General features: G+C 35.0%; 1 protein-coding gene across 1 annotated transcript in view; it reads left to right on the forward strand.

The window, feature by feature from the left end:
• Positions 1 to 17334, forward strand: part of LOC110018573 (lysine-specific demethylase 5B) — a 119966-nt gene that overhangs the window by 43938 nt on the left and 58694 nt on the right. The window contains exons 8-20 of the mRNA XM_020715922.1: positions 1985 to 2176; positions 6646 to 6798; positions 6888 to 7079; positions 7166 to 7231; positions 8135 to 8230; positions 13153 to 13239; positions 14440 to 14562; positions 14652 to 14859; positions 14937 to 15001; positions 15214 to 15272; positions 15386 to 15517; positions 15606 to 15765; positions 15848 to 16180. Coding sequence (XP_020571581.1) covers positions 1985 to 2176; positions 6646 to 6798; positions 6888 to 7079; positions 7166 to 7231; positions 8135 to 8230; positions 13153 to 13239; positions 14440 to 14562; positions 14652 to 14859; positions 14937 to 15001; positions 15214 to 15272; positions 15386 to 15517; positions 15606 to 15765; positions 15848 to 16180 — 1866 coding nt within the window. The remainder of the gene's footprint in view (positions 1 to 1984; positions 2177 to 6645; positions 6799 to 6887; positions 7080 to 7165; positions 7232 to 8134; positions 8231 to 13152; positions 13240 to 14439; positions 14563 to 14651; positions 14860 to 14936; positions 15002 to 15213; positions 15273 to 15385; positions 15518 to 15605; positions 15766 to 15847; positions 16181 to 17334) is intronic.

Raw genomic sequence — 17334 nt, forward strand, 5'->3', positions numbered from 1 at the left:
AATTGACTCTGGTTCGCCTCTTGTTGTCTTTGGCTGCAATGAACAATGGCCACTACACCAGTTGATGTGAAGAATGCCTTTCTGCATGGTGATTTTTTAGAAGTGGTATACATGAAACAACCTTCTGGGTCTGTTGCTTTAGGGGAGCCTGGGAAAGTATTTCATTTTTTGAAGTCACTATATGGATTGAAGCAAAGCCCTTCGGGCATGGTTTTAAAGATTTAGTCAAGCAATAATAGAATTTGGGATGCATAAGAGTAAAAGTGATCACACTGGATTCTACAATCAATTTGCTTATGGTATCATTCTGTTGGTAGTTTGTATGTTGATGACATTATAATTAATGGAAGTGATGTGCAGAGAATTGTATCATTGTAATCATTTCTTTAAAATTAGTTTAACACTAAGGTTTTGGGTTCCTTAATATACTTTTTGGGGATTGAGGTATTAAGGAGCAAGAAGGGTATTTTTCTGTCTCAATGGAAGTATGTTTAGATTTGCTACCAGAAACATAAAAATTAGGAGTCAAACCATGCATTACTATGATACTGTTCTAATTGACAACTTACCAAGGATGGATAATCTTTTAATGATCCCAAGCAATATAGGAATTTAGTGGAAAAGTTAATTTACCTCACAGTGACTCACCTCGATATTGCATGCTCAGTTAGCACTAGAAGTTAGTTCATGTCATCCTCCCATTGTCCATCATTGATCAACTCTGGAACATATACTATGTTACCTCGAAGGAGCTCCTGGAAAAGAGATTCTATATCAGAATCAGGGGCATAAAAATATTGATTTTTTTTTGGTGCAGATTGGGTAAGTTTTAATACTGATCGAAGATCCATTACTGGATATTATGTTTTTGTTGGTGGTAATTTGGTCTTCTGGAAGAGTAAGAAATAAAATGTAGTGTCTGATCGAGTGCGTAATTTGAGTATCAAGCAATGACACTCTTTGAGTGAATTGACGAGGTCTCACAATTCCTGATTGAAATGGGTTTTAAGTTGGCAGCTCTGGTAAAGTTGTAGTGTGATAATCAAGCCGGAATTCAGATTGCTTCAAAGCTTATCTTCCATGAATGAATTAAGCATATTGAGATAGATTGTCATTTTGTTCGTTAAATGAATTTAACAAAATTTGATTTCTATAGCTCATGTAAAGACTGGAGAACAACAATGGGACATCTTTATAAATGCCCTTAATAGAGCAATGATCACTTATATCTATAATAAGTTGGGCATGATAAATATGTTTGATCCAATTTGAGGTGGAGTGTTATGGAAAGTATTAAATCTAAGGTTTGTATACTATGACGCCTGATATTAGGTAACTCAATTGGAGGAGATTTAATTACATGATCTTTTTTATATTAGACATATTCCTAATCTATAGAGAGATGAGTGCATATAAATATGTAACATATGCTATCAATTGAGACATAAGAAAAAAAAAATTCACTTCGCAATTGTAAACTACTAGTCTTGTACATTCTATCGGTTTTATTCATAGAATGACTTAGTGGTTGTATAGGATCTTGTTTGTTTTTAATTTTTGCTTTTGTTTTAAAAGCATGTTTGTTTAATATTTTTTTTTTCGCATGTTTTTATTTTTTGTGTGCAAAATTAAATTAGCTTGCTTTTTAAAATAACTAAACATGCCATAACATATCAAACATATTTTATTTTAAGTGAAAGTATATACAAAATAAAATAAAAATGAAAAAAAAACACAAAATTCATAAGTTACCCCCAACGGCCCCTTAAATTTATTGTATGCTTTTTTTTTTCTGTGGAAATTATTTATTGTTATGATCATTCTGTAGCAACCTCTCTTATCCAATTTTCTTATGAAACTTTTTCACGTTAATTCCTGTTAACCTGACTATGGAAACTGCATTTTTTTAATTTAATGCAGTATTTTCTTAAGTGATCTTGTATAATCCAGAAAACTTTGATGACATGATTTTATCTTTGTGCAGCATTGGAAGCATCTTTGTGAATGTGATTCAAGCCAACATCGCCTTCTATATCGTTACTCTCTTGCAGAACTTGATGACTTGATATCAATGACTCCTTCCATATCTCATATGACGTCTCTCAAGAATCCTTACCTTAAAAATTCTCGGCAGAATATATTCTCTCCCCAAAGTTCAATTACTATTATAAAGAAGGTTTATGCTGGACCATTATTTTAACTTTTATGAGCATTTTACTTCTTATGTTATCTATTCTCTATCTCAGTTCTGTTACTTGCTTTTCTTCCATCTTACTTTGTAGTGTGTTTTGATGTTAATAAAATTTTGTAGCCTCTAAAGAATGGCGCTTTGCAGTAATTTATAAAGAAGAGGTCACTTTTTTTGATGTATTTTTTTTTATAATTTTGATAAACTTATCAAACAAATAATTTTTTTTAAAAATAATGGAATGCTTATCATATGCTCTCATTTCCGTGTGTGCTTGACATGTTTTTGATGGTTTTCGTCAGTATGTTCGGGAGCTATGGTTTTTGCTCTCCATACGTGTTATTTTTATTTACTCTTCATGCTTTGTTGATTTTTTTTTTCCCCTTCAGTTACCTACTGAAATTAACTTTTATATTGAGAGGAGATCGTTCTATTTCTTTCCATGCTATTGAACTAACTTTTTAGTTCTTACAGAAGATAAGTTCAATATTAGGAGTGAGGCTTTATGATCATGAATATATTCTTTACAGATAGGGCCTTTTTTTCCATTTAATGTTCTTATTACTTTTGTTTGTTGACCTTATTTTTTTGATCTTGATAATTTTTATCTTTTATTGTGTCAAAGAAAATTATAATTTGATCATGTTGATTTTGTAAGTGTTACGTAGGTATTGATTGCTTTTTAATGGACAATCTGCCTGGAAATGTGGATCTGCATCCCTTTTCAAGTGGTTTATTTGGTAGAGTTGCATGCTGAATTCAGCTAAGACGACGATTTTTTTTGAAGTAGTAATTTACTCACTGGAGGAAAATAGTTGGAAATTTCTTAATTTTAATCTTGGAACTTGCGTCATCTTGGGATGGTTTCAAGTCCTATCTGGCATTGAGTTCTGAATATTCCGAGTTTTATGCTTTTTCAAAAATTTACTTAAATATGAACTAATAATTGCTATTACACGTTCTTCCTTTACCTTTTGCTTCGTCCTAAAAGTCATTTCAGTTGTAGATGCAGAAATAATTGCTTGTTGTAGGGACATGGATACGTGGATTATTATTTTAAATTTGTTTAATGTGGCTGGCACTGTATTCCTTGCAACTCCTTTATGCATACTTTGTGCTTATTTTTGAAATTATTTATTTTTATAGATAAAATAATTTATTATCTAATCATGAAATAAACACAAAATTTGTAGCCTCTAAAATTCCAAATTCAGATAATAGCGTTAGAATCTTAAATCTATTGGATCATGGATTCACGAAATCAGCTGCAATGTAAAATCAAACAAGCAAACCGTGAAAATTTTCAAAGCCTCGTATCCATTAATAATGCCAGAATTTGCAAGAAAATCAGTGAATTTTTTTCAGTGCTGCTACGATGTCGGAGACTGAAGGGTAACAAATTTGCATTCTAGCCTTCCCCAAACATTCTGCTGGTACTATTAACAATAATTGCAAATGATGCTTCCAGTAAGCAGTAACAGGGAAGAGCGATTAGTGGAACAATGAATCTATGAATTTAATATAATGTTTTGGTGGCTCCTGCTATAAATGAACCTCACTTCTTCTGCGCCCTGGTGGTTTTGGGCATTTTTTTATTTTTATATGTACCCTTTTTTACTTTTTTTGTGTGTGTTGTACCGTGTGGGTTGGATGTTTATTTTTGGACCCACTCATAAAACATATCTGTATCATTTCTCTTTAATATATTAACCCTTGCGCTTTTTTTAATATATATATATATATATATATTGATGAGTATTATTTTTAAAAAATTTAACTAACCACAAAATTACAAAGTTTTATAATCAATTAAGATAATTAATTAAAAAAATAAAATAAAAATATATTAAATTATGATTTAATATAAACCATAAGATTTAAATCTTGCCCCAACCCTTAACATTCTACCGCTGTGAGATTAGGGTTGTCAAAACGACTTTTTGTTCGTGAACAACTCGTGTTCGGCTCACTGAGCAAGCGAGTCGAACACAAACACACTTTTTGTGTTCGAAATATAAACAAACTGGACACGAACAGTGATATTTTTTAACGAGTCAAACATGCGCTGAGCCTGGGCTCGCTCGTGTTCGGCTCGTTTACACCCCTAATAATAGACTAGCTGCCCCATCCATTGAAAAGAGTCTGTGGACAATGACAACATGGAAGAAACAGCTAAAGATCTAACATTGAGCTGCATGGCAGAGAACTACACCAAAACCATGGCTGCAGGGAACCAGTATTAAACCAATTGGATTAGCTGCTGTGAACTAGAGAACCAGCGGCAAATATCAAATGAACCAAACCAACACAATCATTAAATAGAAGAACCTTTTGTTTATAGTGATTATCACTATAGACCCCAAAATGGTACAATATAAAATTAAAAAAAAAATGAAAAATAAAAACATTAAAGTAGTAACAATGCTTATATCATCAAATGTTTTTTCTTAATGCACATATTTTGTGTTTCTGACAAGTAGATCCTTTTAGATCTGAGACATTTTAGATGAAAATTTATTTTTTAAGAAATGGAGCATTTGGTATTTATCAAATAAATCTACGCATAGCTGTTGTGCTTTTTGTAAGCTAATTCATGAACCACACAAGTTATTTTGTCATGTCAATTTAGAAGATATGTCTGATATTCACTATCAACAGTTGACATAATTTTATCATAAGATGTATAGAGCTATTTGGTAACATGTTAGATGTGGCTCTATAAGGGATGAAAAAAGAGAATTATCTCATTGGTAGCTACTTCTTTATAAAGTAGAATCAAATACATGCAAGATAAATAGCAGACATGTCGAGGGTTTTTAATTTATTACCATTTATCCCAATGCGATTGGTGATTTTAAATGTTATTGCTTATCCAGTTCTTAAATATCAAGTAGGAATCCTATTAGGATTTGGGCATAACTTTATCTTTTCACTGATATAAATTTCATATATCTCTTTTGTATGTCAAGTATAGTTTTAGATTTTTATAGTTAATTTTTCATTTCCTATGATTTTCATGCAAATCAACCCAAGCATGCAAATCGTACAAATGACTATTATCATTAGGAGACAAATAATGAAAATGCTAAAATATTAACATGCATAATACTGGTAAAGGCCCGTAATTAATTGCTAAGAAGAACACACACGCGCACACGTGTATGTATCTATATTGGGTCATTCTCTAGCTACCTGATACTTCGTATTTTAACACTTTTTGGTTTTTCATAGGTCTCTCATGTATTTTTCTGTATTTTTTCCTTTTTAGAACCATTTGATGTGGTGATTATCGTGTGGGCAGGGTGCCATGTTTGGGTTCTCCCACACAATCTATCTGTATCCTATTTTCTATTTAATATAATAGCCTTTGGGCTTTCACACACACACACACACACACACACACACACACACACACATATATATGCAGCCTTTAAAAATAAAAAAGATAAAAAATTTGGTGATCTGGGATTCATGAAATCTGCTACAATATAATGTGACACCAGCAAATTCTAAAAGTTTGACCTTATCAATCACATATGCAAACTAATCATAAATCTAATGGATAAAAAGTAGCAAGGGAAGAATTCACCAAATAAAAGTTTCAGATCTCATCGGTATAATGTGAAGACTTGCTATGGCAGTTGCCAATCAATATATACGTTTCACTCCTTAATATTCAACCATCACACACATGCTTTAGTTGTATATGAAATTTTATTAAGCAGTTGAGCGATTTCTTAAATCCCTCACTATTCTTTTTTACAGCAAAAAAAATAAAAAAAAAATTGTAAACTCATAACATACCGAGATTTGATCACAGTCATAATATTCGCCTAATGAACTATATTGCCAAAAAAGTCAATCCAATAAATTTGAATTCGAAAAAATTCATCTGTATTGTTAAAAATTGCAAAATAGATTATCATATCCTTTCTATGTCAGAATTGGAATTTAATGAACTAGCAACCAATCCTTTCTCAAATAAAAACTACAACAGCTATTGCAACTAACACAAAATTGTTGTGGGAGCACTTAGTGGAGCCAACAGTTACAAATCCTAGCATCCTAGGATATTTGGCGAAAGTGCAACTTAGGCTTTATCCCCAAAGGTTCAATTATCTTAGATGCATAAGTTGCCCACCATAGTCAAATAAAGTTTAATGACGATCATCTTCAATGTACCGACAGGCACATATGCTAATCTTATTCAGTAATTCAGCTTTAAATGCATATTAACACTATTTTTGAGATGTGGCATTCTCATGGCTTGTATTCCTTGATTAAACATCTATGTCTGTATTTCTAGGCAGGAAGCATAATAACTTGTTGATGTTGACATGCTGTCTCTTTTTTGATTTCTTCTCAAATGATGTAATAATAAAAATTTTTCTTTGCTGAAAATTAATTGCTTTTCTCTTATAGATGTATTGGGCTCTGAAACCACGTCTCATATTTAGGTTAAAAACGGGCAAGTCACTTTTGTCGAACTTGCAGAAGATTGGCTCTCCAAAGCTTGCAATCTTTTGGAGATTCCATTTTCGAATAATGCTTATGCTGCTATGCTGAATGAAGCTGAACAATTTCTCTGGGCTGGGCATGACATGGATCCAGTATGGTTATACATCCATTGCTTATTCAGTTTCCTGAATAAACATACTAAAAATTATATTATTTCTATTGCTCTTGGAATTTCTGTCAGGTGCGCCATGTTTTCAGTAAATTGATTGATGCTCAGAAGTGGGCACTCAGTGTAAAAGATTGTCTATTTCGACTAGAGAGTTGCTTCTCATTGAGGAGTGATAAAGTAGACAAAGTATCATTAAACCAAATTGAGGAGATTCTGAGCATTGATCCTATACCCTGTTGTGAGCCGGGTTTCCTCAAGTTGAAGGTTTTTAATTATGTTTCTGACATTTCTTTTAGATATTCACACTCTTTTCAAATATTTTCACAATGGCTATAGTTTTTACTTTTCAGGGATATGCAGATGTTGCGAGGAAGTTGGTTAGTAAAATAACAAAAGCTTTGTCATCTTGCTTAGATGTAAGTGAGATCGATGCTTTTTAGTTTCCTGAAGCTGAATTTTCTCTGGTACTGTCTTTGCATTTTATTTATTTATTTATTTATTTTAAACACTGGTGATGAGGTCCTTTTGCCTTTGATTTCCTTTTTACAGATTTGTTTGATGATTGATCATTAATTCTTTAAATGAAGTTTTAATTGGCAATCTAATATAGTGCTGTTTCAATTAATATGCTCTCCTATAATTTATGACTGCTACTTATTCCCTTCTTTTTTCTTAATTATGGTTCTGGCTCCAGCTTTTTTAGATATGTGCCGCCTATTGCTAACAGATTTAGTTTGGCCATAAAAATAGATTAATCTTTTTTGTGTCTTTGTTTATCTTATCTTTGATAGATTGGAAAACTCTAGGTTATACTGTCCAATGCTTTGTAGTTTACAGTTTCTCTTTTTTCATTATGTTTCTGGCTATCGTATTTTTACAGATATGTGCTGCTTACTGCTGAAACTTCTAGTCATAACGTAAAAATGGTTTAAGCTTCTTTGTGCATTTGTTTACTTCATCTATGATAGATTGGAAAACTTGAAGTTATACTCTCCAAAGCTATGGAATTTCCAATTGACGTGCAGAAAGCTAAAATATTAGTTTTTTAAATACGTTTAATTATGGTTGTGGCTCCAGTTATTTTAAATTCATACCGCCTATTGCTAACAATTTTGGTATGGACATAAAAATGGAGTAATCTTTTTTGTCTTTGTTTATTTGATCTTTGATCGATTGGCAAACTATAGGTTATACTCTACAAAGCTTTGTAATTTACAGTTTCTATTTTTTTAATTATGATTATGGCCACAGTTTTTTTTAGTTTGAATGAAAAAATGGATTAAGCTTCTTTGTGTATTTCGTTACATGATCTATGATAGATTGAAAAACTGGAAGTTATACTCTCGAAAGCTATGGAGTTTCCAATTGACGTGGAAGAAACTAAAATATTATCATCCAAAATCTCTTCTGCGAAGGTTAGCACAATAATTCCTAGAAGTTATTTATTTTTCATTCTTTATATTCTTGTTACACTTTCAAGTTCGCAACTTTGCTTGACAGAGCATACTTATACTGTATATGCAGTGAATGATTGGATGATCTATATCAGAACTGCTTTTTTTTGATGCATTATGCTTTTTTGAAATGTAGAATTATAGATAATAGTTGATACCAAAGTTAACCCAAATCACAATAAGGAAAGCAAATGTTATGTCTCAAAAGCAAATAGGCTTACAGTCAAAGACGCTTGAAATTGGAGAAACAATGACACAAACACAAAGGCGGGGTTTGTAGGTGGTGGGTTTTTGTTGGAGGTGGTGGAAACTGAAAGCTGTTAGTGGTAGGTTTGGGGGCAGCTTGGGAAAGTTGGCATGTTGCTGGATAGCTTGAGGAAAGCCAGAAGGGTAATGAGAAGTTGGTGGGTGCGAGGGGAGTGGGGTGTAGGGCTGTCCGATGGCTGGACAACAAGCAGGATAGGGTTGTTAACATTTCGATTTCCCGAGTTGGGTCGGCTCAAGATCGGCTTGAAAAAAATTCGATCCAAATATTTTGCTCAAAACATGGCTTGTTTATTTCGATCCGAGCCAAAATTTGAATCAATTTTCGACCAATTAACGATCTTCAAGCTAAAATAATTAATTTCACAACCCTAACATCACTAGGGCTGTTAACGATGAGATTTTGAGCCGAGCTAGGGTCGGCTTGAAATCGACTAAATTAAATTCATTCAAAAATTGGGGCTGATAGCACGACTAGTTTATTTCGTTTCAAGCCAAAATTTGAATCAATTTTTGAGCGGTTAACAATCTTCTAGCTAAATTTACAATCCTAAACAAGAGAGGGTGAAAAAGGACGACATCATGCAAGAAAGGGGCAACAAGTAGTTAGTGGACTGGAAGGGGCACCAACAAGTAGTCGGTAAAAGGGGAGGACGACAACTGGCAGTAGAGGGGTTGGACGGAGCGGCAACAAGCAGAAGAAGGATACACACCACCACTGGACGATTTACTGTCGGAGCACCTTCTAGCCCTCATATATAGCCCTAGGAGAGGAAAAGTGGATGTCGGAGGCTATCTTAATAGAAAGCTCTAGCAAAAATTGCAAACCTGAAAACAAGAGTCACATAGATAAGCACTGGATGACTAGGCTCGAATCCCTTTTTGAAAAGGAGGTGCTAATCCTTTGTTGGAGAGTTTATCGGCCCTCCCGAGTCTAGTTCGGTTCGGTTCTGCGAAGAACATAGTGGAAGAAGCCCAAAACTCCCTTTACGCTGCTCCCACCTGTTCACGTCAGTCTTTGGGATTGAGGGAGCTTTGATCTCGTTTGTCTGCACGTGGAAAGTATCACAATTATTGTAATTTCCCGTGGTTGAGGGTTATTTGACTGTGGTCCGAGAAACACCTGGATACCATGGAGAATGCATTGTCCCCCAAAGCACCTGAGGAGTTTTCCCCACGTCCGAGCAAGCATCAGTATCGATCCAACCATCTGGGGTTGCCCTTCTGAGCTGAATCTACATTCCTGCCAAGTGTATTTTGCTGAATTCTCAAAAAAACAACGTAAGGTTGGTTCAACTCGATATGAGACAAGGACAATTTCGATCTCTCTGAATGGTGGTGAACAGGGTGGTAAGCTATTGAATACGATGTCTTGAAACTCTCTCTGTATTAATTATCCTATGTCTGCTACTAGCTCTTCTCTCTCATGGTCCCTGTCATCTCCAATCTTGATTCTCTCGATGCTTATCTGCTGGCAAGGGTACTTGTAATCTTGGAATCCACAGAACATGGAAGTGTTATATACTTGCCATCTTTGGTGAATGAGTAGAGGTTCCTATACCCATTAGGTTCAGTGTTGTGATTATAATGCCAAAAACTCTCCAACAAGAAATAGCTAATGTCTGTGGACACCACATCATACTAAACTGGATCCTGCAGCTGACTCTTAATCGAAAACTACGCGAGACACCTCATTTCAATGTTGATCCCGCACTCTTTTTTTGACCATGTCAGGGAATATGATTGGGAATATCTCGGAGTCATGATGCTCAACTTGTCCACCATCTATTTTTGACGCCACAATTTTGCTACTTCCTCCATAGATGATGATGATGTCCACTTTTCCTTTCACAGTGCAATAAGTGTAGAATATAATGTGGCGAAGCAACTGTTGCTTTTTTGGTGCCTTAGTATGACGGACTCATTGAACTAGAAAGTTCTCCCCTCATCAGGTGAAAGCTGATACTCATCCTTTCCTTTAATTGCTTCCTCATCTATAACTTCAGTGCTCTGCCTGGTAAAAGGACACAACTCTACTCGTCGGGCAACTAAGGGCGATGCGCCCAAGTCCTTGGCATCTAGAGTATTTTTGGGCCGAGACTGTAGTTGATGTGCTAATCTTCCTACACTTCTCACTCTGAGTGGCCTTATCCTTGTCCTGGCCAATCTTCTCAACTCCTTGAGGCATGCTTCTGCTGATGTCTTCAACTGCAGGTGGGATGTTATAAACTTTAATATAAAACGAGGATTAGGTTAGCTCTGATACCAAAATGACTTGAGAAAGTGAATGTCATTACTCAAAAGCAAATAGGGTTATAATGAAAGATGCTTGAAGTAGGAAAAATGACGACACAAACACAAATACCTTCCAGGGTAAGATTCGAAGGTGGGGTGCAGCTCTTCGAGTTGGTGAAAACTCAGATCCGTAGGTGGTGGGGTGGTATAGGGGCAACAAGGGAAGGCTAGCCTGCGGTTGATAGCTGCGAGAAAGCTAGAAGGACAATGGGATGGTGGTGGTAGCAAGGGGAATAAGGGTGTATGGCTGTCCGATGACTGGACAACAAGTAGGAGAGGGTGGAAAGGGGTGACAACAAGCAAGGAATGGGCTAGAAGGGGCGGTAGCAAACAACAAGGAGCAAGTGGGCTAGAAAGGCCGCCGGACAAGTAGCAGATTGACGGGAATGGTGGTAGCAGGTAGTGGAGGGGTTGGAAGTGGCTGCAGCAGGCTGTAGAGGGGTTGGAAGGGGCGGAAACATGCAGAAGAAGGAATGATACACACCACCTCTAGACGAGTTACAGCCGGAGCACTTTCTCTTCATTGGATACAACCATAGGAGGGAAAAACATGATGCCGGCAGCTGTCCTGACAGAAATCTCAAGCAAAAATTGTAGACCTGAAAAGATGAATCACTTATATAAGCCCTAAATGACTTGGTTTGGGCCCCCTTATGGAAAGGAGGCGCCAATCCTTCCTAGGAGAGCCGATCAGCCCGCGGCGTTATTCATGCTCCCATGCCAATAGTTTTGTCGCAAATTTGCCTGCTCTAGTAATGCTTCTTTTCTGAATTAAAATGAATTATCAGAATGATTGACAGTGGGTTCAGCTTGAATCATTTAAGGAAATGATAGTTCTAACTATTTGATTTAATTTCAATTCTTGCTTCTCCGAATATAATCTTCTACTGGCATCATTTGCAAACTTTGACAAATCCTTATTGAAGGTTTTACATTTAAGTGGTTTAGTTCTTTGTCATCTGTTGAAGTCTTCAATTATGCTGACACGAAGTGTGGTAGAACATGGTAACCTTCATTTCATTAACTTTTGAAAAACTGCCATTGCAGCATTTGTGTTTGGATAAAAAACAACTATATAGTTGTATTTCCTGGACAAATCTTCCCAGAAAACTTTGGATGCTCTAGTAATGCTTTTCTTCCGAATTAAAATGAACTATCACAGTTATTGATAGTGGGTTCAGCTTGCATCATTTTAAGAAATTGTGAGTTCTAACTATTTGATTTAATTTCAAATCTAGCTTCTACGATTTGTAAGCTTTGCCAAATCATTATTGAAGCCTCTGCATTTAAATGGCTTAGCTCTTTGTCATCTGTTGAAGACTTCAATTCATTATTCACAAATGCTGATAGAAACTGTGGTAGAACACGGTAACATTCATTTCATTAACATCAGAAATACTGCCATTGCAGCATTTGAACAAGACAACTATATAATTGCATCTCCCAGTCAAATTCTTCATTGTTGAGCTTTTGTTTTGCTGCATTCACCAGCTTTTGTCCCGAGCCATTCAGACCACTATATTGTTGCTCACTGTCTTCTTATGCTCCTTTCACTCTACTAACTCTGGATACGTGGTAATTGAAGTTTGTTGTTCTGCTAGTTTTTTTTAAGAAAGCAATGGTTAGTTGTTCAATGAGAAAAAATGTTAAAATGGTTTATGGCCTATTTGTATGGAACCATTTTGCTCCTAACTATCTAATGATTCATGTTAATTCCTAGAATATTCAAATATTCCAAAATAGTTTATCTTTTAGATTATTTTGGATTCTATTTGAAGAATAAATGAACTGTTTTGGATTTGATTTGAAGAGTGCAGGGATTAAAGTGGATGCATTAGATAGTTTGGGACTAAAACTACCCCCATAAATAGTTTAGCGACCATTTTGACATTCTTCTCGTTGTTCAATGCCATGAACAAAATTTTCTATGCAAAACAATATTGAAATGTAATAACTGCCCAAGTTTCCATCTAAGATACTTTTTTTATGCATAAAATGTTCTACTATATTATTCTACTGATAATGCCATAATGATGTGCATTTATCTAGCTTGTTACATTATAATGTCCTTTACAGTGTGCGAATAGTTTAGTAGATTATTCAAGTTTATCAAATGCTATTTTTACTTGTTTTTCTGGAGTACTTAATAAATTTTCTTTGGTAGTTTTTAATTACTTTGTGACTTAATCTTGTTATTGGAGCATAAATTCCATGAAATCTACTATAGCAGAACTTCTTTCAATAGTAGTTCAAATCTTTTTGATTATTTTGATTCATTATTTCCTTTTAGATGCAATTGTCAAGTGTTTGTTTTAATGATGCAGATCTGGCTGAACAATGTGCAAGCGTTCTTTTTTAAAGAAAGACCTAGAGCCATTGATATTCTTTCCTTAAATAGGTTAAAGACACAGGTATGCAGGTTTTCTTTGATACTTTCTCAAGGAATTTTTTTTATGTCAAACCCCGTGTTTTGTAAACGCAAAGCACAGTGTGAAGCCGAATGTATAGATAGATTTTTAATTTGCTTGTAAGCACAGATTGCATAATGGAGCTATACTATTGTTAACCAAAGTGCTCACAAGTTCTCTATTGTACATAAGTACTTGACATGCTTATAGATTCACTTTACTAGCTATGTATAAACTACTTTTGATGCCAATTTTCAACAAATTGTTGAGACATGCAATTTAGATAATAGAGCATGAACTTTGAATTTCATTTCATTACATAAGTTCTCTGAAATGAGTTGAGTTTATTTTAAAAATCTTGAATTTAATCAATGCTATTTAAATTTAGAAACAAGTAATTTGTGGCTTGTTTACCTATTATGATCGAATCTAGGAGCTTGAAAAATTTTTAAGGTAGAGACACACGATCGTTGAAAACTGAACTCTTAGTTATTGCCATTAATTAATAATAATTTAATAAATTGAGAGAGCCACTAAAAAAATGAATTTCAATTAACTTAAAATAAAACAATTATAAATGGATTTTCCTTTTTCTTTGTTGGTCACGTTTGGCTTCATTTTTTATACACATTGTCTCATTTTTTAATCATTTTTTATTTTTAGATTTAAATTTAAAAAGGTGAGTTTAAAATATGGCGAGCTATGAACAAATAAGTGATTAATAATACTTTAAGTTACACCAACATAACAGAAAAGAAAAGAATATGCATTTTATTTAAAATATTAAAAATTGGTGTAGAATTATATGACAGCTATTATTCAAATATAGTCGTTCAAGATATTTCAAAACATCCATTATATTGTATTATATCATTTACATTTTTATGTCTTTTTTATATATATATACATTCGTCATAGAAGCACAGTTTAAATTTGTATTTATAAATATTTATCATTATCAATATCTTTTTTTTTCTATTTACATGCATGAGTATTTTATTGTCTTCGGCTAGGACCATAAAGACGTGCTCCACCACCTATCACTCCGTTTAGGAAGCACACACTTCTTTGCGCATATAACAATGTTGATCAGCACTTCTCTCTCATAATTGTTTGTTGGCTGACTGTTGCTTTCTCGTTATTGTTTCTTCTTCCCTTTTTTTTTCTGGCAATTTTCTTAATGTGGCCTGTTGCTTTTATTAGATGGCAGAGCTTCACGTTCAATTTCCTGAGATGGATTTGCTTGCAAACTTCTGCAGAGAAGTTGAATTGCTGCACTCTCGTTGTAAGGAGATCTTGACCTGCCCCCTGAAACTGAAGTTTATGGTATTTAAAATTTTATCTTGGTTTTACTCTCACACTTCTTTGATGAACATTTTTCATACGATGGCAACAGTTGCATTTACGATATGCAGGAACTTGACAGCTTATTGAAGGATGCTGATAAAGTGCGAGTTTGCATTCCAGAGTTGGACCTCTTGAGGCATTTCCATTCAGATGCATGTTCATGGAGACATGATTTCTATAATATCCTTGGTAATCTTCCTAATCGTGAAGATCATGAGAACGTTGTTGCTGAGCTTTCTGGCATCTTAAAATCTGGAAGGTCATTGAGAATTGAAGGTGCAGCCTATTTATATGGTTTAATAAATTTCAGATCTCATTTTTATTTGACTATAATTCTGTGCTGTTGTTAACAGTGGATGAGTTGCAACTGGTTGAGGCTGAGTTGGAGAGGTCATGTTGCAGAGAGAAAGCAGTGAAGGTAGTTATTGCGTATTAAAAATTAATTTTATTTTAGATTCTCGCTCAAACATGTTTTTGGATGCTATTTCCCTTCTAATGCAAACATGCGAGTAATTTTGTTCAGCCTTAATTGTTTAAAATTTGCTTTTTGTGAACTGATAACAATTTTTTCATCTTTGAAAAATTGGTTAATTTTTCTGATATATGTATTTTATGAATATGGATTTAAAGGTTCTTCAGGTTCGGATGCCTCTTGAATTCATTCAAGAAGTATTGATGAAGGCCTCTTTGTAAGTATCTGCTGCCACCTCCCACTCCAAAAGAAATGAAAAAATGTCAAATGATTTTGTTAATTTTCTTATGAATTGTCTGGCTCTGATAGCTTCTTTTAATTTCTTTTCAGATTAGACATAAGGAATGAAAAATTGTTTTTGAGGCTTTCTGAAGTAGACGCGGAAGCTGTTTTATGGGAAAAAAGAGCTAATTTTGTCCTTACAAACGGTGGTAGCATGGCAGACTTTGAAGATGTTCTAAGGTGTTTGGAAAAAGATGTTTTTTTCAAGTACTGGTTCCTCTGATTCTATTAAAGTTATCTAAAATTCTCTATTTTCTTAACATTTCAGGGCTTCTGAGCATGTGTTCACCATTCTTCCTTCTCTGTCTGATCTCAAGGGGACAATTTCAATGGCTCAGACTTGGATCTGTAGATCACAACTGTATCTAACATGCAATAGACGAGCTGAGGATAAATTGAGTCCTGTACTTGGTATTGAGGATTTAGAGGTTCACTTATCTTATCACTATTCATCAACCGTTTATGACCATATATTGCTGATTTAAAATAACATTCTTTAAAACTGTGCAGGAGTTGGTTACACTTTCTAAATGTTTGAAGGTTAATTTGCCTGGTTCAGAAAGACTTGAGATGACTCTAAATGACATTTATGAATGGGAACACAAAACCTGTTTGTTGGTAGAAGAGACGGCATCATTTTTGGAAGATGCTTCTAGTTTTACAACTGTTAATGACATTATATTAAGAACCGAGGAATTGCTCAGCCGAGCCAACTCTGCTACTAAAAGTGGGATTTCATTATGTGTTGTGCTAAGTGAATTGCCAAAGCTTCAGCGTGCTACTTTGACTTTGCAATGGATCTTGAGTGGTCTATCCTTTTGTACTAGGATTCCGCTGGCCAAGGTATTGGCACCTTCCTGGTTATTACATGTCCTTTTGCTTTGCTAGTGGTTGATTCTCTTGATTGGTTAAGTTGTGCGCAATATGCCACGTAGAACTTGGATGCTTCTTCACCGAGGTTTTTCCTACTTTCTGAAGCTCAATCATATGCCGGGCATGTTTTTTTATTATTTTTTTGAAAAATATCAGGTCTTTTTGATTGACTCATGGCTGTTTGTTTGCAAGTGTTTGGAATTTTTAATTATTCTATATACAATGTAAAATAACTCGTGTATTTGCAATAATTTGGAATAGAGTGGGGTGGTGGCAATTGCTTGGTGGAGGGGTTTGGGTTTATGCGATAAGCAGTTGAATTCACTCAAGTGGCATCAATGAGTGGGTTGGGATTATGCAAGATGTGGGTGACACTTTTCTTGTGCAACGATTGCGCATAGTTACTTGGGGAGGCAACATTTATCAAGGGAGTGGCAATTAGGGCTTGTGTGATGAAGATACCAAGGAGGGAAGAAATGAGGGGAGGAGGTTGGGGTTTAGATTTTACTCAAACAAGAATTTGTTGTGATTGTTGAGCCTACAACACTCAAATCAAACCCAGAGGGGGGAGTTTTTGCGCCCCCTTTGGGCGCTCAAGCATCCAACATCTGCGCGCTAACTGAGAGGGGGTGCATTTGCACCCTTTTGAGAGCCTTTGCGCCCATGCTTAGGCGTTCAACAAAAAAGGGGGCATCTTTGCGCCCAAGCGCCCGAAGCAGTTGGTACGTGAAGTTCTTTGTTTTAAGCCAATTTTGAGCGGCATATCTTTAAGACTTTGTCGGCGCTTAAGAGGGGAAAAAGTTATTGTTTGTGGGTCGCCCGTAAGAAGCTGTCGGTCGCCGGAATCGAAATCCCGTCGCCCGCTTCGGAAGGACTTTTTAATTTACGTATATATATATAATTTTAGAAAAATATGAAATCAAATTGACCTCATATTTTCCATAGTTTAAATGAAAGAGCACTCAACCTCAAATCCTGTATCTACCCCAAGGGATAAACACAAGACTTGAGGGTGAGGCTCGATCAAATAAACTAAGAAAGATATGACATCCGTTTGGGTCTGCGAAACCGTTTTATTTGCCGACAAGTTCCCCTATTTAATACAAAAAATTAAATAGAGTTTA

The sequence above is a fragment of the Phalaenopsis equestris genome, unplaced genomic scaffold (genome assembly GCF_001263595.1).
Source record: "Phalaenopsis equestris unplaced genomic scaffold, ASM126359v1 Scaffold000025, whole genome shotgun sequence".
NCBI lineage: Eukaryota > Viridiplantae > Streptophyta > Magnoliopsida > Asparagales > Orchidaceae > Phalaenopsis > Phalaenopsis equestris.